The 22500-nt window shown below is 32.7% G+C and overlaps 1 protein-coding gene across 8 annotated transcripts in view; it reads right to left on the bottom strand.

The window, feature by feature from the left end:
* Positions 1-22500, bottom strand: part of CACNA2D1 (calcium voltage-gated channel auxiliary subunit alpha2delta 1) — a 512731-nt gene that overhangs the window by 5287 nt on the left and 484944 nt on the right. For 6 of the 8 annotated variants that reach the window (XM_073238916.1, XM_073238920.1, XM_073238922.1 and 3 more), the window contains one exon: positions 11557-15589. The exons of the other annotated variants lie outside the window; for them this stretch is intronic. In XM_073238916.1, the coding sequence (XP_073095017.1) occupies positions 15482-15589 (108 nt within the window). In that variant the 3' untranslated portion in view covers positions 11557-15481. Of the gene's footprint in view, positions 1-11556; positions 15590-22500 lie in introns of those variants that run through there. 8 annotated transcript variants of the gene reach the window in all.

The following is a 22500-nucleotide window of genomic DNA, read 5'->3' as shown; positions in this document are numbered from 1 at the left end:
GTCGTTAGTTAAACTGAGGTGAAAATATTAATAAAAAATTAACTAAATATTTGACTACTAAAAGCATTCTTGTGATTCTGTCAATACCAGAAAGATCATGACTAATAGGCTATTGGGTACTTATTTTACTAAAAGTTGGTACTATTTATTAAGCTCCTATATCCTGATAGTACTCTATTATTAACAATTGTTTCAAATATTGCAAAGGAAATGTGACAATTTACAGTTGAAGATACTGAAACTCTGTGATGTTAAGTAAATCTCCTAAGGTCACACTAGCAAGATCAAACCTACAGCTGAAACAAGTTTGTTAAAAGAACCCCATGCTTTCTCTTTTTAAAAAATATACTACATTTTCATAGATTATAACACAGATATGTTCTAAATATTATGGCAGTTTGTAGAAGGTATTATAATTCTGCTTTAGAACATCAGAAAAGGCCCCAGGAAGGCCATATGAACTGAGTGTTGAAGTTAAGTAGCAGATAATAGGGGAGGTTAGAAGTTGTGGGAATGCTGTGCTCAGGCACTGAAACATGGATTAGTATGTTGTATTTGAAGAACTGTATGTAGTTATACGGCTTGAGATAAAACTGCAGTATTTTTTGGTGTTGGGATGGGAATGGGGGAAATATGAGGTTAGAGTTAGGCAGTTCAGCTCCTAATTAGTATTATATTTCCTCCTAAGGCATTTATATTTTATTTAATGGGCAATGGGGAGTCGCTAAATGTTTTTAAACAGGGGAAGGATGTGATAAGAGATAAATTTTAGAAAAATAAAATAGTGTAGGGGATGGCATGAAGTAGGAAAAAGAGGCAGGGAAAACGGTTGGGAACCATTTAAATTATTTGAGCAAGAGTTGATGAAAGTGTGAAGCAAGAAAGCAACACTGGGTAGAGAAATAGAAAAGCGAAAGGTATTTAAGAGGTAAGTAGGCTTGTCAAAATTTGATAATTTAATGAACACTCAAGATTCTAGTTTAGGTGATTATACCTCTCTGACTAGGCCTTGAGATGCAGAATCAAAATGGGGGGGAGGGCGTATATTGAGAAATAGATAATTATTATTTTCTTGGCTTGTATTTAAGACATCTAGGAATGAATAAACAATGGCAACTAGAAATTTGGACCACATAGAATATGAAAAGACACGAATTTAATAAAATTGGGTAAATAAAGAATTAAGAGTGAAATACATAGATAGGTAAGGATGAAATTCTACAAACATCAATAGTTACAAGACAGGTAAGTAGGAAGACTTTGAGTAATAGTAGAAAGAGGGAGTGAGTAAACAGGAAGACACTGGAGCACTAAAACCCAGAGAAGTCTTGAGGTTTTTGGGGGAAAGGAATTTTTCTTTTAATTGAAGTATACTTGACATACAATATTATATTAGTTTCAAGTGATTTGACAATTATAAATATTATAGAATGCTCACCATAGTAAGTATAGTTACTATACATCACCACACAAAGTTAATACAATACTACTGACTGTATGCCCTATGATGTATTCTTCATCTCTGACTTACTGATTTTATAGCTGGAAGTTGTACCTCTTAATCACTTTCACCTTTTTCACCCATCCTGTTCCTGCTACCCTCTGGCAATGATTAGTTTGTTCTCTGTATTTATGAGTCTGTCCCTGTTTGGTTGGTGGTTTTGATTTTTAGATTATACATGTAAATGAAATTGTATGGTATTTTTCTTTCTCTGACTGACTTATTTCGCTTAGTATAATATCCTCTAGGCCCAATATGGCATTGTGTGTGTGTGTGTGTGCATGTGCATGCATGTGTGTATACACATCTTTATCCATTCATCTATTGAGGGACACTCAGATTGCTTCTATATCTTTGCTATTTTAAATAGTGCTTCAGTAAACAGAGAGGTGCATATATCTTTTAAATTAATATTTTCATTTTTTCCTGGTAACTAGAAGTGGAAATACTGGATTATATGGTATTTCTACTTTCAATTTTTTGAGGAACTTCCCTACTGTTTTCCATAGTGGGTGCAGTAATTTGCATTCCCACCGAACAAGGCACTGGGGCCCCCTTTTCTCTACGTCCTCAACACTTGTCACTGTCTTTTTTAATCTAGCCATTCTGACTGACGTGAGGTGATATCTCACTGTGGTTTTAACTTGCATTTCCCTTATGATTAGTGATTTGAGCATTTTGTTATGTCTTTTACCCACTTCTCTGGGTATGTCTTCTTTGGAAAAATGTCTATTCAGGTTCTCTGCCCATTTCATAAAATCAATTGTTTGGGTTTTTTGTGTTCAGTTGTATGAGTTCTTTATATATGTTGGATAAGACCCCCTTATCAGATACATTTGAAAATATCTTCTCCCATTCAGTAGGTTGCCTTTCATTTTGTTGATGGTTTACTTTATTGTGCAGGAGCTTTTTTAGCTTAACATAATCACACTTGTTTATTTTTACTTTTGTTTCCCTTGCTTGGGGAGACAGATCCAGAAAAATATTGCTAAGGGCAACATCTAAGTGTTGACTGCCTGTTTTCTTTCAGAGTTTTATGATTTGGGGATCTTAACATTTAGGCCTTTAATCAATATTGTGTTTATTTTTGTGTAAGAAAGAGGTCCAGTTTCATTCTTTTGTATGTAGAATCTAGTTTTACCAATACCCCAAAAGAAGAGACTGTCTTTTTCCAATTGCATATTCTTGCTGCCTGTGTCATAGATTAATTGGCCATATAAGTGCAGGTTTATTTCTGACCTCTTTATACTGTCCATTGATACCTGTGTCTGTTTAAATGCTATTACCATACTGTTTTGATCACTGTAACTTTGTAGCATAATTTGAACCTTCAGCTTTGTTCTTCTTTCTCAAGATTGCTTTGGCAATTCGGGATCTTTTTTGGTTCCATACAAATGTTGGATTATTTGTTTTCTGTGAGAAATGATATTGATATTTTGATAGGGACTGCACTGGATCTGTACATTGCTTTTGGTAGTATGGACATTTTAATGGTGTTCTTCTAATCCAGAGCATGGCATATCTTTCCATTTATTTAGGTCATCTGTATTCTTTTCCATCAATGTCACACTTTTCAGTGTATAGGTCTTTCACCTCCCTGGTTAGATTTATTCCTAAATATTTTATCCTTTTTGATGTAATTGTAAGAAATTTTTTCTTAATTTCTCTTTCTGCTAATTTGTTATTAGTGTATAGAAATGTTAACACATGTCTGTACAATGATTTAGCATCCTGCAACTTTACTGACTACATTTATTTGTTTTAACAGTTTTTTGGTGTAGTCTTTATTTTATACATATAGTTTTCTATATGTAGTATCATGTCATCTGCTGATAGTGACAATTTTACTTTTTCCTTACCAACTTGGATGAACTATTCCTTTTTCTTGTCTGATTGCCATGGCTAGAACTTTCAGTACTATGTTGAATAACAGAGATGAGTGTACATCCTTGTCTTGTTCCTGATCTTAGAGAAAAATCTTTCAGCTTTTCACCATCAAGTATGTTAGATGAGGGTCTGTTATTTATGGCTTTTATTTTATTGAAGTATATTCCTTCTAAAATCATTTGGTTGAGAGTCTTTATCCTGAGTAGATGCTGAACTTTGTTAAGTGATTTTTCTGTATCTATTCAGATGATTATATGATTTTTATACTTCATCTTATTAATGTGATGTATTACATTCATTGCTTTGTTGATATTAAACCATTCTTGCAACCCTGGAAAAGACCCCATGAGCATGGTGAATGATTATTTTAATGTATTGTTGTATTCAGTTTGCTAATATTTCATTGAGGACTTTGCATTTATGTTTATCAGGGATGTTAGTATATAATTTTTTTTTTGTAGAGTCCATCTGGTTTTGGTATCAGGCCAATACTTGCCTCATAGAATGTGTTTGGGAACATACCTTTCTTTTCTATTTTTTGGAATACTTTGAGAAGTATAGGAATTAACTCTACCTCAAATGTTTGATAGAAATCACCTGTAGAGCCATTTTGTCCTGGACTTTCATTTATTGGGAGTTTTTTATTACCAATTCAGTGTCATTATTAGTAATCTGTTCAGAATTTCTATTTCTTCCTGATTCAGTCTTAGAAGATTGTATATTTCTAGGAATTTATCCATTTCTCCTATATAATCCAATTTTTTGTCCTATAGTTTTTCATAGTAGTCTTTTATAATCCTTTATATTTCTGTGAAATGGGTTGTAACTTCTCTTTATTTTCTGATTTTATTTGTGTTGACTCTCTTCTTTTTCAATGGGTCTAGGAAAAGATGTATCAGTTTGGTTTATCTTTTCCAAACACCAGCTTTGTCTCATGGATCTTTTCCATTGCTTTTTAGTCTCTAATTATTCTGTTATTTCTGCTTTAATCTTTATTATTTCCTTTCTTTGGGCTTTGGGCTTTGTTCTTTTTTAGTTCCTTTAGGTATAGGGTTAGATTGTTTATTCGAGATTTTTCTTGTTTTCTAAAATAGGCCTGTATCACTACAAACTTCCCTCTTAGAATTGCTTTGCTCTGTTCCAATGATTTTGAACCATTCTGTTTCCATATTCATTTGTTTCCAGGAATTTTTTGATTACTTCTTTGATTTCCTTGTTAACCCATTGGTTTCTTAGGATCATGTTTATCCTTCATGTGTTTATAAGATTGCTTTCTAGGGTTTTTTTCTTGTAATTGATTTCAGTTTTCATACTCTTGTATCTGGAAGTGATGCTTGATATGATTTCAGTCTTGTTAGATTTATTGAGACTTGTTTTGTGGCCTAACAAGGAATTTATCTTGAAGAGTGTTCCATGTGCACTTGAAAAGAATGCATATCCTCCTGTTTGGATGGGATATTCTGTATGAATTTGTTAAATCCTCCTGGTCTAGTGTGTCATTCAAACCCAGAATTTCCTTATTGATATTCTGTCTGGATAATGTGTCCATTGATATAAGTGGGGTATTAAATCATCTGCCATTATTGTATTTTTTCTCATCTGTTAATATTTGCTTTATATATTTAGGTGCTCCTACCTTGAGGTACATAGATATTTACAATTTTTATATCCTCTTGTTGGATTAATCCCATTGTCATTATGTAATACTCTTCTTTGTCACTTGTTTTAGTTCATTTTGAAGACTTTTATCTGATAAAAATTTTGCTAGCCCAACTTTAACTTCCATTTTCATGGCATATCTTTTTCCATTTCTTGGCTTGAAGTCTGTATTTTTAGTTCTGAAGTGAGTCTCTTGTATGCAGCATATATATATAGGTCTTATTTAATTATCCATTCAGTAACCTTATGTCTTTTAACAGGAGCATTTAGTCAAATTTACATTTATATTATGAGTAATTATTTACAGATATGCACTTATTGCCATTCTGTTGATTGTTTTCTGGATGTTTTCATAGTTGTTCTTTCTTGCTCTCTTCCCTTGTAATATGATGTGTTTTTGTTTGTTTTTAGTGTTATGTTTGAATTCTTCTCTTATTTTTCTGTGTATGTATTATAGTTTTGTGGATTGTGGTTATCATGAAGTTCATATATAACATCTGATTTATATAGCAGTCTGTATTTAGTTTTTGGTAACTTAAGTCCAAATTCATTCTAAAAGCACTACCTTTTTGTTTCTACCTCCACATGCATGTAATGATGGCATATTTTACATCTTTTTATTTTGTGTTTCCTTGACTAATTTTTGTATATATAATTTACTGCTTTTGTCTTTTAATCATCATGCTAGCTGTATAAGTAATTGCTCTACCTCATTTGCTATCTATTTTAACCAATTAAATTTTCCTTTTCATACTTTACTTACTTATAGTTATAGCCTTTCCTGTTCTCTTTAAAGAAGTCCCTTTAACTTTTCCTGTATGGGTGATTTAGTTGTGTTCCTCCATGGGAGGAAGTGAACCGAGGTCCTCCTACTCTGTCATCTCCTCCTGCTTCTTCTGATGATTCTTAAGTTTCGAAAAGATGGAAGATGATGGAAAGAAAACACTGAGATTGGAATGTCATCAAAAGCAGTTTTAGAGTAGAGGTAGAGATGAAATTTCAAGAGATTGGAACCAATGGTAGGAAAACAAGTAATAATTGAGAGCAGAAAAATTCCAGGAAATGAGAAAATGGAAAATGGGTAAAGGGAAGCATTTTTGTTGAGAGAAACTTAAGTATAGGCCCACCAATGATTCAGAATTTCTTTTTGCACAGCCCAAGCTGTTATCTAAGGTTGAAGATTCTCCTAGAGCTATCATCACCATTTTCAGTCTGTATCTGATGTGTTCAGATATCTAATTTTTTTTCAGAATTGATATATATTTGACATATAATATTGTTTAAGGTGTATAACATGTTAATATGACACATTTATATTTTATAACATGATTGCCATAATAGTGATAGCACCTTTTTCACATTACATATTTAGTCGTTGGAACAATTAAGTTCTAATTTCTTTTGTCTTTGATGACTATAACACAAATTTGATGACTATAACACAATATTGTAGTCTATATTCATTATATAGTACACTAAATCTTTAGGACTTATTTACAACTTGTATTTGTATCCTTAAAAAGTATGTCTTATGTCACCGTCCCCCATCTCTGAGAACTGCCATTTAGATTCCACATATAAGTGATATCACACAGTACTTTTCTTTCTCTGACTTACCTTTGTTACACAATGTGCTCAAGATCTGTCCATGTTGTTGCAAATGGCAGGATGTCCTCCTTTCTCATGTCTGAATAATATTCTGTTACACACCCCTTCTTTATTTATCCACTGATGGGTACTTAGATTGTTTCCATATATTTGGCTATTATGAATAATGCTGCAGTAAATGTGGGAGTGCATATCTCTCTGCAATATCCTGTTTTCATTTCCTTTGGTTATATGTCCAGAAGTAGACTTGCTGGATCATGTGATATATTTTTACTATGTTGAGGCACCTCCATATTGTTTTTATAGTGGTCATACCCATTTACATTCTCCCCAATAGTGCACTAGTATTCTTTTTTCTCCATATCTTCACCAACAATTGCTATTCCCTCCTTCTTGGCAATAGCCATTTTAACAGATAAAAGGTGATAACTCATTGGCTTCTGATTTGCATTTACTTGATGATTAGTGATATTTAGAATTTTTTCATGTACCTGCTGTCTTCTTCAGGAAAATGTCTTTCTCTGCCCATTTTAAAATCAGATTGTTTTTGTTTTGTTTTTGCTACTGAGTTGCATGAGTTCTTTATGTATTTTCAATAGTAAACCCTTAATTGAGTTGAAAAATTTTCTCCTATTCAATAGGTTGCCTTTTCATTTTGTTGTTTCTTTTGCTATGCAGAAGTTTTTAAGTTTGATGTAGTCCCATTTGTTGATTTTTGTTTTTGTTGTTCATGCCGTTGGTGTCATATCCCAAAAAATTGTTGCCACATCCAATGTCAAGGAACATCTTCCCTAAGTTTTCTTCAAGGAATTTTTTTAGCTAGGTCTTATGTTTTAGTCTTGATCCATTTTCAGGTAAATTTTGTGAGTGGTATGATTGTGGTCCAATTTCATTGTTCTGCATGTGGTTTTTCAGTTTTTCCAACACCATTTGTTAGAGAGACTATCCTTTCACATTGGGTGTTCTTGGATCCCGTGTCAAATATTAGTTGACCAAACATGTGGCAGGTTAATTCTGAGTTCTCTATTCATTTCCATTTGTCTATGTGTTTAGTGCCATACTGTTTTTGTTACTGTAGCTTTGTATTATAGTCTGAAGCCAGGAAATGTGATACATCCAGCTTTATTCTTTTTCCTCCGGATTGTTTTAGCTATCACAGTCCTTTGTAGTTCCATACAAATTTTAGGATTTTCTTTTTCTGTCATTCTGTGAGGAACACCATTGGTATTTTGATGGAGAACACATTTAATCTCTACATAGCTTTGGGTAGTATGGACACTTTAACAGTATTAATTCTTCAAATTCATGAAACAGGATGCCTTTTCATTTGTTTCTATCTTCTTTGATATGTTTTTTTCCAGCAAGGTCTGATTTGGACACCTGTTTTGGTTTTTCCTAATTTGTCTAAGTAGGACTTCTAGTATTATGTTGAATAGTAGTGGAGAGAATGGGTATCTTTCTCTTGTTCCTGACCTTAGAGGAAAAGCTTAAATTTGCTCCCCATTGAGTGTAATGTTAGCTGTGGTTTGTTGTTTATGGCCTTTATTCTGTTGAGGTATGTTCCTTCTTTACACAATATCAAAGGCTTCTATCATGAAAGGATGTTATATTTTATAATGCTTTTTCTTCATCTATTGAGATGTTCATGTGGTTATCTTTCATTCTATTAATGTGATGTATTACATTTATTGGTTTGTGTATGTTTGCACCCTAGGTATCTTTGCATCCCAAAGATAAATCTCCCTTTGTGTATAATTGTTTTTAATGTGTTCTTAAATTCAATTTGCTAATATTTTGTTAGGAATTTTTGCATTTATATTCATCAGGGATATTGGTCTGTTGAATTGTTTCCAAGATTTGGATTAAGACATCCAGGACATTTTGGATCTTCCACCTACATTCTTCACAGCTCAGCCACTAAACCCACTTTTGTTTCTGTGAGGCCTTGTTCTCTTCATCTTCTGTTCCTTATTACTAAGATCTTTTATTGCAAAATGTTTTTCTTAGAGTTAGCAATAATATGTTTATTTACATTACTTTTTGGATGAATATTTTTTTTCCTTTTTTCCCTCTGCTCTCCTACAGCATGTGCTGTTTGTATTTCTTATCATTGTCATCATTGTGTCCCTGGTGCCCAGCAGAGTGAAAAATATGAACCACTGGCAATATTCCTCACACTTTAGGAATCCTCTCAATGCCAAATTTCTATAGGCACTCCTGAAATCATCTGCATCAGATGATTGAGCTTGTGAGTTAAGTAGAGTCTGAGCAAGTATTAGTGATTATCATTGTTTTTGTATATAAATACTGAGTCAGTAGTATAATGCATACAGACAGGAATAGAAAGTTAGAGATGTTATATAACATGCCCAAGTTGGAGAGATGGGATGCGGACCCAGGCAGTCTGGCCGCAGAGCCTGGAATCTCTACCATGTATCACACATGGTCTCTTTTGCCTAAGATTTCTTGGAGGTTCTGTAGACTATGCTGGACCAGTTGTCTAAAATCAATCTGAAATATCTGCCTTTTAAGTGGGTTTTTAAATTTTTTATTAGATTTTCATTTTATTAAGGAATAGCCATTATTTAACTAAATACAATATGTATAGAAACCAAATTGTCAATACCATTTCCTAATTTTATTTGGACTTGCAGTATCATTTGCCATAAGAATGAACCTGATTGACAAAATTCTGATAGTATTTACAGAAATGTTTTGACTATATGAAACATTTGATAACATTAATATGACTTAAATAGAAATAGAATCTCCTGTCATAAGAGTTGTCCCAATACTGGTCCTGATCATCAATCACAACCAATGAAAACTTTGTTATCAGCTAGCTAGCTATCTTATCTGGATTCAAATAAAAAAGTATATTATTAAAAAGTAATCTTCAAAAAGATTGCAATTGAGTTGGAATCATAAGGTATGTTCCAAAAATCATGTTCAAAAGGGTTTGTTGAAAACTGAACCAATAAATAGGGTTAATAAAGCATAATTCAGAAAAAACCTACATAAGGATTGTCACACCAGTAGTCTAGCATGCCCTCAGGAAGTGTAATGCTGGCTGCACAGAACACCTGAGATTCTAAATTAATCAGAGTGAGTCCTGGGTATCAGTATTTAAAGCAAAACAAAGTACAACAAAAATTCCAATAAGGGTTTCTAAATGAGTCAGTGTTGAGAATCACTATCATGGCATATATATTCTTAGGCAGCAGAAACCATATCTTCTCATCTTTATATCCTGAGCATTGTACAAGAGTTCATCCACAATATTTTTGAAGGCAGTCTTTCATTTTGTCCTCTGAACTGCCTGTCTCATCTTTGCCCCTAGCACCTTAAACTTCAGAGCCCTGGGAATTCTACTTTGTCCTTTCTTTCAGTACAAGTGAAACATGAAGTTCTTCCCTTTTTTCCTTCTAAATATTTCTAAAACAAGTCTATTTTTTTCTATCTAGTTTCCTATGCCAGTCAACAATAGTTTCTCACATTGACAATAATTTCTTAATAGGTCTCCTTTAAACAACTGGTTTTCCAGTTATAGCAGTAATGTTAAATTCTTTTTGAAATACATTTTTTAAAAAGAGTCCATGTAAATAATATTAAACAATATTGTTGATTGTGTCCCAATTTATAGCAAATTCTATGAGTGCTCTGTGAATAACCCCACTTTAAAATACAAAGAATATGAGAATCAAGAAATGCCCGAGAATGTTAATTTGGACCTCACACCAGTAACTAAAAACTTTTGTGTAGTAGCCCAAAACTAAAGGTCAGATATTCTATACCTTTTAGATATAACAATCTGAGACCTAGTTGAGTGTATTGAAGAGACTGTCAATGTGTCTTTGACTGTACAAAGGAATATTTTAATTTTAGGTGTATAAACTATAGGAAATAATAGGGCTAATGGGCAGCAGTGGATGGTTGATTTTCCTTGTTTTAAATAGAGGTGTAAGAAATGTGTTTGCAGGCAGAGGAAAATAAGCATGCAGCAAGGAGAGACCGAGTATGTTTGAGAAAGGAGGACTGGTGAAGCAAGGCCCCAAGGGAAGAGGTGGGATAGGATCAAGATGACTGATAGAAGAAATGAAGGTCTCAAGGGAGCTGGAGGATTGATTGAGATGAATTGGTACAGAATGAAGCCAGATGTTCAAAAAACAACCACCTTACAGTTTTAAGTATGGTTTTTCCTGTTAAAATTCTTCGATCATAAACTATGAGTCAGATTTTACAGTCATCTTCATGATTGGTATTCGCATACTACATTCCTCTTGTGCGTAGGCATTTTTGTTCTCTATACAGGAGTCCCCAGAAAGAAAAGGAGGGTTACATTACACTAGATTCTACACAATATCAGGCTCATTACTTTATCAGTAGGAGGGCAGAGGTGGTAAGCTGGTATAAATGTAAAAGGAACATAAGATTTCTTTTTTTAAACTCGGTACACTAGACTTCATTGCCTCATCTACTGTTTGCTATAAATGGGGGAAACATTGAAATATTGTTCAGATGTAAAAAAGATATGCACATTTCAGATATTCTCATTTGTTTTTTTCAAACTGCTTTCCCCATGTCTTTAAAGAAACATGACAACATTTTTGTCTAGGAATTTTTTTTTTTTTTTTACAAAAGAAGCCCACAATCTGAGTTAATCAGTTCCTAAATGCCTTGCTGGCAAAAGCACATGTAAGAAGGGTCACAGTTGTGTGAAGGAGTTGCAAGTACGCTTGCTTGTTTGTGACCTGGTTTGTAAAACTGCTTTTGTAATCCCAAATTTTATTTCCACAACCTAGAATTCTCTCCACAGAAAGGCCTGCTTTTTAAAAAATAAACTTATGACAAAGACTTCCGACTCTTTCAACTGGGTTTTAAATAAATATTCCAAACTGTGGTGACTTTAAATGATAAACTTTTATTCTGAATATACTGTTTTTGCACAAGATTTAACACAACATTTTGGGGATTATAAATCTTTTTATAACAGTATTATACAAATTTTTTACAAAATGTTTTTATCAGGCTAGTTAATTTCCACAAAAGTGTCAAGAGAACATAACAAAGGGGAGAAAAGATTTTTGTTCACAAAGCCACTTGGCCTTTTGCATGGATGCACACAGAGCATTTCAATAAAAGTACCCCTAAAAGCATGATCCAGCAATCATACAGCACAACAAAAGATAGCTTTGTCAGGTCACACTGTAAACTCAACTGGCATCTACTCAAGACAGTATATCCCATCAGTCTCAGGAATTCCTTTGGGTTAACTATGTGAGCTAGAAATAAGGGAGATGAAACTATCAGTAAGGATTGTCTACCTCTGAAATTCTGGAATATTTTCAATACTTGATACTTTTGTTTTGTTGATGTACTCTTTACAGAAATGTACACAGAATATTAGCATCCTGCTATGGGAAGAAAACACAAGATTTAGATATTTGAAATTGTGGGCAAGTGAAGTAACCACTATATTCTACACGTTAAAAAAAGTCACAACATTCATTTTGTTTCACTAGGTCAAACCTTTTAATCTCTAAACATTGTAATGTCAACTACCATGATTAATGGAATAGTTCAGAGTTTTAAAGTAAGACATAGAATTTAAGCTTTGGTGGAGAGAAAGGTTTAAATGAGATGTAAAAGACAAGAGCATCAAATAAGCAAGTAACACTTGGGTTGCAAAGGTCACTTAAAAGGGATACTGCCTATTTGAACCCAGTAAGGCCAGTTTTAAAGTTAATAAAAGGAATATTATAGGAAAACTTACAAATGGCAGCAACACTGTTTTATTTTTTCCAAGTTAAGCAATAACGCCTCAAGCATTAGAAACATGAAAAAAGATCATACTAAAATCTTATAGGCCCAGGACCTAAAAATCTCTTCAATCAAACTTGCTAACTATGTCATGTTAAAAACCTGTTACAAATATGGACCACGACTGGTGTTTGGCAGTAATGCTGGTTGTTCAAACAAAGAAAATATAAAGAAACCAGTAATGCAAAATTAATTCCTATTACTCAACACCAATGCAAGACTTAATCTGATTTTGTTTTAGTGACAAAACTACATCAAGTTTCATGAGTACAGCAAAAATTAAGTAAGTGAAAAGAGTTTTAAGAGCTTTTTTCTTGATCTCTTGTACTGTTTAGTCTTTGAAATTCAATTATTTATAACAGGCTATAATTTAAGTTCTTGTCAACAATTAGAACTCACAGAAAAATCCTAAATAACTATAACAATTGGATGGGATGAGTGTTACTGTCTTTAAAAAAAGCATGCTAAAAGCATGAAGACTAGCATTAGGCATGAGATCAATTTTTAGTTAGCACTTTCTTACCCAATTTATGACCATGTACGTGGTTGTCATATAAGCTTATAACAGAAAATAAAGGATCATAGCAAGACTCGTGCATATAAATATATTTTGATGGCAAATGAATTAAATAGGACCCTGCCAAGAGATGCCAAGTTTAACTGTGATTAATACAACAATAATGTAGTTGATGAAAACATACTATTTCAGTGATATTAGCCATGAAAATATATCAATAGATCTTTTGGATAATTTTAAGGTAGTTTGTTGTATGCTGGAAGCAAGTCAGTTGTTTTAATATGCATCATTTATATACACAAACTAACATTTTATACTTTGATATCCCCTTCCCAACACTTTCATGATTTAAAATAGTCTAGCAAAGTTAACAATAAATTTTAAATATTTCATTAACAAACAACATGATTTAAACATATTGTTACTAGAGTGAGAAATTCTGTATTTTTTAAATCACTTTGGTGTTTTCTAAAATGTCAACCAGTTACAAATGAGACTACAAAATCACAGCAATGCATTAGAAATGGTAACTGATTGTCAACTCAGAATAGTTGGCAAAGTGATTCCATTTCCCCTCCCCCCACTTTTAAATAAAAAAATATTTTAAATAAGTAATGTACACAAATGGTACCTAGGGTATATTAGTGGTGGAAGGGAATTAAAAATGTATGCAAAGCTAAAAAAACAAAACAAATACATCTTTTAAATGATGCTAAAGAATTGGTTATATCTTTGATATGTGGAATATTTAAAGCATGCTGGATGTTAATAAGATTTTGACTTAAAAATTATAAGAAAATTTCCAGCATATAGACATACCAGTATTGGCATGTTCAGAAAAAGAGCAAATTCATTTTACCATAAAAAATATATGCGTACTGCCAGCCTTCAGCAGAATTACTGTAACTAGTTACAAATTCATTGTTTGTACCCTTTCTTTAAATACTGTTTACACCTGAAAATAATTTTAAAAGCATAAATAATATTCTGCACTACTACTATGTAATGTAATATCTGATTTACTACATAAATCATTTTCACCAATGAGGTTGTATAAAAACAATTTTGATTATACACAATCAAGTATTAATGTGCAAACACACAGATTCAAGGTTTCCTATTTGTCTAGATTACTGTAGAACCCTCATCAGACTGCAAGGAAATTTTGGTCAAGTGATAGATCAGACCATTTAAAACGGAGGGACGAAAGCCAAAGTGGCGGGATTTTGGGGGGCATATGTGCTACTATTCAAACGAACAAAGAGGAAACCTAGGGTGAACCTTCATCGAGAACATGTACTTTTCAAAAAATAAATGTGTCAAATCTGATTTATGTTCTTAAAATATCTGTACATAGGTTTTCGAGCTAGAGCACGAATCTGTATAAAATTCATTAGTTTCCCTTTCACCATTTACTGACCCAATCATCCAGCATTTACATTGCACAGTATATTCAGAGTAGTTTAACAACATTTTTAAAGATGACTTAAGTGCATTACACTGCAAGGTTCCGATTCCTACATAACAATAATGTCACTCAGTTAACTTTTCAGTGGACTACACTCTACAGTAAGAGAAAAACAAATCAAAATTTAAAATAGCAGCAGCATCATGCAAAATACCCTTGGTAACCAAAGTTCATTTATCACAAGAAAACACTCCCCCTCCCCCCAACAAGCTTTTCTTAGAGCATTTTTAAATATCCGGCTAGCACTACATAACGTTACTGTGAACAAAAGGAACATTTCACTGAAGCATGTATTAAGGGCTTACAGTTCTGAGGAAATATATTCGTATATTCAAAGTTCACCCTCAAGCACCTTTTAATAACTTCTTACTTTTTTCAAACAATTTATTACTCCACCAAAACTTAATTGGTCATCATTAGTGTTATATTTTTGGCAGAGAAGCCATTCTTCATAAGGCATTTTATACATGGCAAATTTTTTTGTAGAGAATTAGCCATTATTTCTATTTCAACAGATTACATCAATGTTTATTCTCCATTTTCTCAATAAGGACCACCCATAGCAGGAAATAATGTTAAGAGGAGAATAAGTGAAGGTAAAAATAACTTTTTTCCCTTAAGAGACTTTCTTGGGGCAAAATAACAAGGATTGCAGCAAGTCAAAATTCCAGGTCAAAGTCAAGACAATGTTTATGATTCATCAACAACTGTGTGGGGAGCCCTTTTACGTGTCATCACCAACAGTGCAACAAGCTCAGACTTTCCCACAGAGCATGTGTAGAGTTTTGCTTTGATGTTATACGTAGATGATGCAGCATTAACACGTTAAAGGATCTGACACCCTGACATGCAGCCAGTGGGTGCCTTATGAGCCTGCGCCTCAGATTTATGCCATGGTGAGGGCCCAGCTACTGTACTGCTGATTCCATGGCTGACCCTATTTTAATGCAACTGAGGGCTCATGTTTTGGCAGGGTCTGGAATTTTAATTATGCAGATTTGATTTTAGAAGGTGATAACTGTCAGTGTCTGCTGCCAGATAAAAGCCAAAGTAGTACAAACTGGATTCCGATGATGGACCAAAGAGAGGGATTTAGTCCAGAAACGCCACCACAGTCGGTATAATCCTCCTGTTGCAAAGAAAAGGAGAAAGAGAAATCCTGAAAAGTACTTAATAAGATATCTTTCAGAGCATCCCATGTTTAGTCCACTTCTGCAATCACCTTATAAATTGCTTTAATTTGAATCCAAATAAAGTACATTGTCTTAGACTTGATTGTTCAACAATTGTGGATAAAGTAACTTCCCAATTAAAGACTGCTTTAAATTTTTAGTTGTAATTTTGATAATTAAACGAATATTTTAATGTTTTTGAGTAACACACATTTCTAAATAAAAAACTTTCACAGTATCAAATATTCCTATGTATTTATAAATACAAGAAATAAAAATAAAATGTAATAGTATGTTTTATAATCCCAAAATCTATGATTTTAGCAATTATCAATAAGGCAAAGCTTTGGACTAGTAAAATAAATTATTATTGAGAAACGAAATATTTTCCATAATCCTTATATCCAGTTCTAAAGGCGATCCAGATCTAAAAGATCCATGTTGCATCTGGCCCTTCATCAAGAATTAAAATAAAATGAGGAATGATGTGTTTGAACCATAAAAGAAAGGACACTCTGAAAACATACATCCAATAGAAAGAGCTAAGCTAGCAAGAAAGCTTTGTTTTGTTTAGAGAACCATATTTTAAGCAATGAATATACTCATTTGGATTCCCCACTGTCTAGTGGTGGCTCATTAGCTTTTCTATGAATGCAAAATATTCTTAGTTTTATTCCTAGTTTCTGTATTCAGTAACATTTTCTATATCCTTCATTTTAATACATTGAATTTCACTGAGAAACCTCATCACATTATCTTCCTAAACATCTTCTAAAAATTCACTAATCCGAGGCTCACTGTGCAATTATCAAAACAGGTTATATAAGTAAATAAGAAAATCAATACATTTTCTATTCAGAATTTTACAGACTCTGACCTCCCAGAGAATAGAACATTGGCTATTTTTGCTCACTAGGGTTTATAATACAGTGCCTACCACCCAGATAAAAAAATTTTTGAATTGTATTTCAAAGCAGCAGAACTCTTTTTTGTTTGGTAAAGAGAAATCTGAGAAAAAAGAATCTATTCAGGAAATTATATTTTTCAAAAGCTATCTTCTAAATCTAATCATAAAGAAGTGATCAACTCTTTATTTGAACTATTTGACTGTTACAGAGCATTTAAAAAGTAGAATGTTCTCTCCCTGAAATGTGTTCTCATCTGTCTCTGTCAAACACATCTTCTGATTTTCCTCCCAACTTGTCTGGCTCGCCTTACTCTCCCACCCAACCTTCTCCTCGCATTCTCTGCATGTTAAACTTGTCCTCGGGTTAGTTCCTTCCTTTACTTATACTTTCTCACTAGGTGATATAATCTTAAGAGCTTTAAATTTCATAAATTTGTTAACAACCAAGACTTTTTTCTCATATGAAAAGTTTTTAAAAATGTCAGCTTTATTGAGTTATAAATTTTAAGATAAAGGGTAAAATGTATTTGATATACTTGTGAAAGAATTCCCCCACCAAGATAATGAACACGTTCATCACCTAACATATATAATTTTTTCCTTGTGTGAGAATATTTGAATTATACTTTGAGCAAATTTCAATTTTACAGTGATCAACTAGTTGTTTTATTAATCCTTATTCATACCTTTGAGCAAATTTCAATTTTACAGTGATCAACTAGTTATGTTTTATTAATCCTTATTCATACTAAGATGAAGTTTGTACCTGTCTACCAACCTCTATTTCCACCAGCCCAACAACCACTCTTCTACTCTTTATAAGTTTGAATATTTTGGTGATAGACATTCTAACAGGTGTGCAGTGATATTTCATTGTGGTTCTGATTTGCATTTCCCTGATCATTAGTGGTACCGAGCAACATTTCATGTACCTCTTGGACATTTGCCATGTCTTCTTTGGAAAATGTCTCTTCAGGTCCTCTGCCCACCCTTTAAAATGTCTACTTATGAAGGTATTTTGTGACATAATAAAATATAAAATATTACATTAGTTTCAGGTGCACAAATAATGATTTCGTATTTGTACATACTGTGAAATAACCATTGCATATGCTAATAACAGAAATGTTTTATCCTTGGGATGAGAACTTTTAAGGCCTACTGTTGGCAATGTTCAAATAGTGTTATTAATTACAATTGACGCGCTGTATTTTACATCTCTATTGCTTATTCATTGACCCCCTTCACCCTTCTTGTCCCCATCTTACCCCCTGCTTCTGGCAAAACAACAATGTTCTTCATGTCTATGTGCTGTTTTTTTGCTTTTCTTTTTTTAGATTCACATATAAGTAAGATCATATTGTGTTTCTGTCTTAGCTTAATGTCCTCAAGGATCATCCATGTTGCAAATGTAGAGATTTAATACTTTTTGTCTAAGTAGTATTCCAGTGTATGCTATTCCAGTGTATGCAGAACCTTTTTTATCCATTCACTGATGGGCATTAAGGTGGCTTCATATCTTGGCTATTATAAGTGATGCTGCAGTGAACTTAGGGATGCACTTATCTTTTTGAGTCACTGTTTTTTATTTCTTCAAATACAGAGAAGACGACTTGTTAGATCAAATGGTAGCTCTATTTTAGCATTTTGGGGAAACTCCATACTGTTTTGCATAGTGACTGCACCAATTTATGTACCCACCACAATACAAGAGACTTTCATTTTCTCCACATTCTGGCTAGCATTTATTATTTCATCTTTTTAACAATAGCCATTGTTAACAAGTGGAAGATTGTATCTCATTATAGTTTTGCTCTGCAGTTCATTATGATTAGTGATGCTGAGTATCTTTTTATGTTGGCTAGTATATAGAAATGCAACTGATTTTCATATATTGATTTTGTATCTTGATTTTTACTGAATTTGCTTATTCTAATAAATTTTTGGTGGATTTTGTAATGTTTTCTATGTATAATATGTCATCTGAAAATATAGTTTCAATTCTTCTTTTCCAGTTTGAATGCCTTTTCTTTCTTTTTGTTACCTAATGGCTCTGCCTAGGACTTCAGTACTTTGTTGCATAACGGTAAGAGTGGGTGAGCCTCCTTGTCTAGTTTCTGAGGAAAATGTTTTCCCTTTTTGCCATTGAGTATGACGTTATGTACAGCTTTTAGTATGTTGAGGCATGTAGATTCTACATTAACTTTGTTGAGTTTTTAATCCAAATGAATGTTAAATCAAGCAGCTGCTTTTTCTGCCATCTGTTGAGATCTTTTTTAAATTAATTTTGCTAATGTGTACCATATATTGATTGATTATAGATGTTGAATCATATTTGAATCTCTGGAATAAATTCCAGTTAATCAGAGGACATGATCCTCTTATGTATTATTGAATTGGTTTGCTAATATTTTGTTAAGGATTTTTACATCTATGTTCAGCAGAAATACTGGCATGTAATATTTTTTTCGTGTCCTCTGCTTTTGGTATCATGGTGTATGCTGGACTCATAAAATGAGTTTGTAAGTGTTTCCTCTTTTATTTTTTGAAGTATGAGGATTGGTTATTAAAACCTCTTTGAATGTTTGGTAGAATTTACTAGTGAAGTCATCTGGTCCTAAACTTTTGTTTGTTGGGAGGTTTTGATAACTAGTAAAAAGATTAAATCAGTTTTTGGTCTGTACAGATTATCTGTTTTTTGATAGGTTTTACATTTCTAGATATTTATCCATTTCTTCTAGGTTGCTCAATTTGTTGGCTTTAATTGTTCATAGTCTCATGATATTTCTGTGATATCAATTTTAACATCTTTTATTTCTAATTTTATTTGTCCTCTCACTTTTTTCTTGTAAATCTAGCTAAAAGTTTGACTATTTTTGTATAAATTCTCAAATAATGACTGTGAGTTTCATTGATCTTTCATTCTTCAGTCTTTCTTTATGACCTGTTATTTCCTTCCTTCTACTAACATTGGGCTTAATTTGTTCTGTTTCAAAATCCTTGAGGAATAAATTTAAGTTATTTGAAATTTTTCTTTAAAGAACTTAATTTATTTTTAATACTCAGTATTTATCACTATGAACTTGCCTCTTAGAACTTCTTTGCTGCTTCCATAGATGTGGTATATTGTATTTCCATTTTCATTTATCTCAAGATTTTTAAAATTTCTTTTGAATTTTTCATTGACTCATGGTTGTTTAGTAGCATTGTTTGTTCTCCACAAATTGTAAATTTTCCAGTTTTCTTCATGTAATCAGCTTCTAGTTTTATGCAATTGTGGTTTGTAAAGATGTGTTACATGAGTCCAATCTTAAATTTATGACTTCTTTTGTAGCTTAATATAGGCCCTATTCTGGAGAATGTTCCCTGTGTACCTGAAAATAATGTGTATTATGATGTTTCTGGATGGAATGTTGTTAATGTCTGTTATGTCTATGGGGTCTGTCATTTTATTACATTTTTTCTGTACTGATTGGCTGACTGGATGACCTATCCACTGATGAAAATTGGGAATTGCAGTCCCTTACTACTATTGTATTGCTGTCTATTTCTTCCTTTAGCTATGTTAATATATGATTTACTTATTTAGCTGCTATACTGGGTGAATAATTACAAATGTTACACTTGCTTATTGGATTCACCCCTTTATTATATAATGACCTTCTTTGTCTGTTTAATTAAAGTTTGGTCTTTCAATTTATTTTGTATCACTATAGCTACCCTGCCTTTTTTTTTTTTTGGTTTCCATTTGCATGGAATATTTTTTCCATCCCTTCACTTGCAGTCTATGTGTGTCCTTATATGATGAGTACAAAAGAAACATTTCAGCTTTAATTGTGTCTTTCTTTTATTTTTCCATTCATCCACTTCATCTTTTTACTGGAGAATTTAGTAATTTATATTTAGAAAAATAATAATTGATAGGTATGGGCTTATTACCATATTGTTTCCTGGTTGTTTTGAAATTCTTTTCTTCCTTTTCTCTTCTTATGCTCTCTTCCTTTGTGACTTCGTGATTTTCTTTACTGGTAGATTCCTTTCTCTTTCTCTCTTGTGTATCCACTATAGGCTTTTGCTTTGCAGGTATCATGAGGCTTACATATAACATCTTTATAATGGTCTATTTTGAGTTAATATCAAGTTCAAACACATCATAAAGCTATACATTTTTATCCCATTTTATGTTTTTGATGTCACAATTTACATATTTTTATCTTTTGTATCCATTATTGTATTATTTTTAATACTTTGTCTTTTAATATTCATCTTATATGTGATAACTACCACCAGTGCATTAGAGTATTTTTAATTTATATATTTACTTTCAGCAGTGAAATTTATATTTTGTTGTCCTATTACTAACTAGCAATGTTTGTTTCAGTTTAAAGTTGCCTTTAACATTTCTCATAAGGGCAGTCTAGCTGTGATATAGTCTTTCAGCTTTTGCTTGTCTGAAACATTCTTTATCTCTCCTTCAGTTCTGAAGGAAAATTTTTCTGGGTAGAGTATTTTTATTTGGCAGGTTTTTTCTTTCAGCACTTTGAATATTATCACGTCACTCAAATTCAAAAATCGGGCCTGCAAATTTTCTGCTAAAAGTCTGCTCATAGTCTTAAGGGTTACTTCATATGTGACAAGTTGTTTTTCTCTTGCTGCTTTTAAGATTATATCCTTGTCTTTTACTTTTGATAATTTAATGTGTTGGTGGATTTCCTTGTTTTGAAGTATGTTTGACATTTAATATTATGTAAATTTAAGGTGTAGAATATATTAATATTTGATATTTATATATTTTAATGATTGCCCTTTTAGCAATAATTAGCATCTCTATCACATCACAAGATTAACCTTGCTTTTCAGTAGTTGGAATAATTAAGCTCTAGTCTCTCACCATATTTGACAACTCAAATACAGTATCATTTATATTCACTGGAGTGTGCATTAGGTCTCCAGAACTTATCTACTATTTGTTCTAAGTTTTTAACCTTGAACAACATTTGTCCTATCCCTACTCCCATCTTCATCTACTGGTAACCATCATTTATTATGAGTTTGGCTTTTTTAGATTCCACATATATGTGCTATGATATAGTACTTGTATTTCTGCCTGACTTATTTCATTTTGCACAGTACGCTCAAGGTCCTTCATTGTTCCTGCAAATGGCAGAGTATCTTCTTGTTCTCATGGCTGAATAATAATCCATTGTGTGTGGACATTAATATTCTACTTTTTCTTTATCCATTGATGGACAGTTAGGTTGTTTCCACATCTTGACTAATAAAATAAAGCTATGATGAACATGGGAGTTCATCACACTTCATCTCTTTGAAATCTGATTTTCATTTCTCTTCAGTACATATACATATATAGAATTGCTACATCATATGGTAGATTAATTTTTAGTATTTTGACAAAACTTCATAGTTTTCCACCCTGGTTGCACCAGTTTGCATTCCCACCAACAGTGTGTAAGGATTCCCTTTTCTCTACATCCTCACCAGAACTTAGTCTTTGTCTGCTTGAGGATAGCCACCCTAAGATATGAGGTGATATCTCACTGAGATTTGTGCTTCCCTGATGATTGGTGATGTTGGGCATCTTTCCATGTATCTGTTGGCCATTTGGATGTCTTCTGCCAATTTTTTAGTTGGATTTTTTGGGACTTTCATGCATTCTTAATATATTTTGGACATTAACCTTTTATCTTATACAATTTTGAAAAATTGTTTAATTCTGTTGGCTGCCTTTTCATTGGTTAATGGTTTCTTTTGCTCTGCAGAAGCATTTGAGTTTGATATAGTCCTATTTGTTGAATTTTGCTTTTGTTTTTTGTATGTTTGGTATTATATCCAAAACTCATTGCCAAAACTAATGTCAGGGAGTTTTTTCCCTTTCTTTTCTAGGAGTTTTATAGTATCAGATCTTATATTTAAATCTTTGATCCATTTCAAGTTAATTTT

This window comes from Manis javanica, chromosome 6 (genome assembly GCF_040802235.1).
Source record: "Manis javanica isolate MJ-LG chromosome 6, MJ_LKY, whole genome shotgun sequence".
NCBI classification, from domain to species: Eukaryota; Metazoa; Chordata; class Mammalia; order Pholidota; family Manidae; genus Manis; species Manis javanica.
This window is presented reverse-complemented; position numbering and strand designations above follow the sequence as displayed.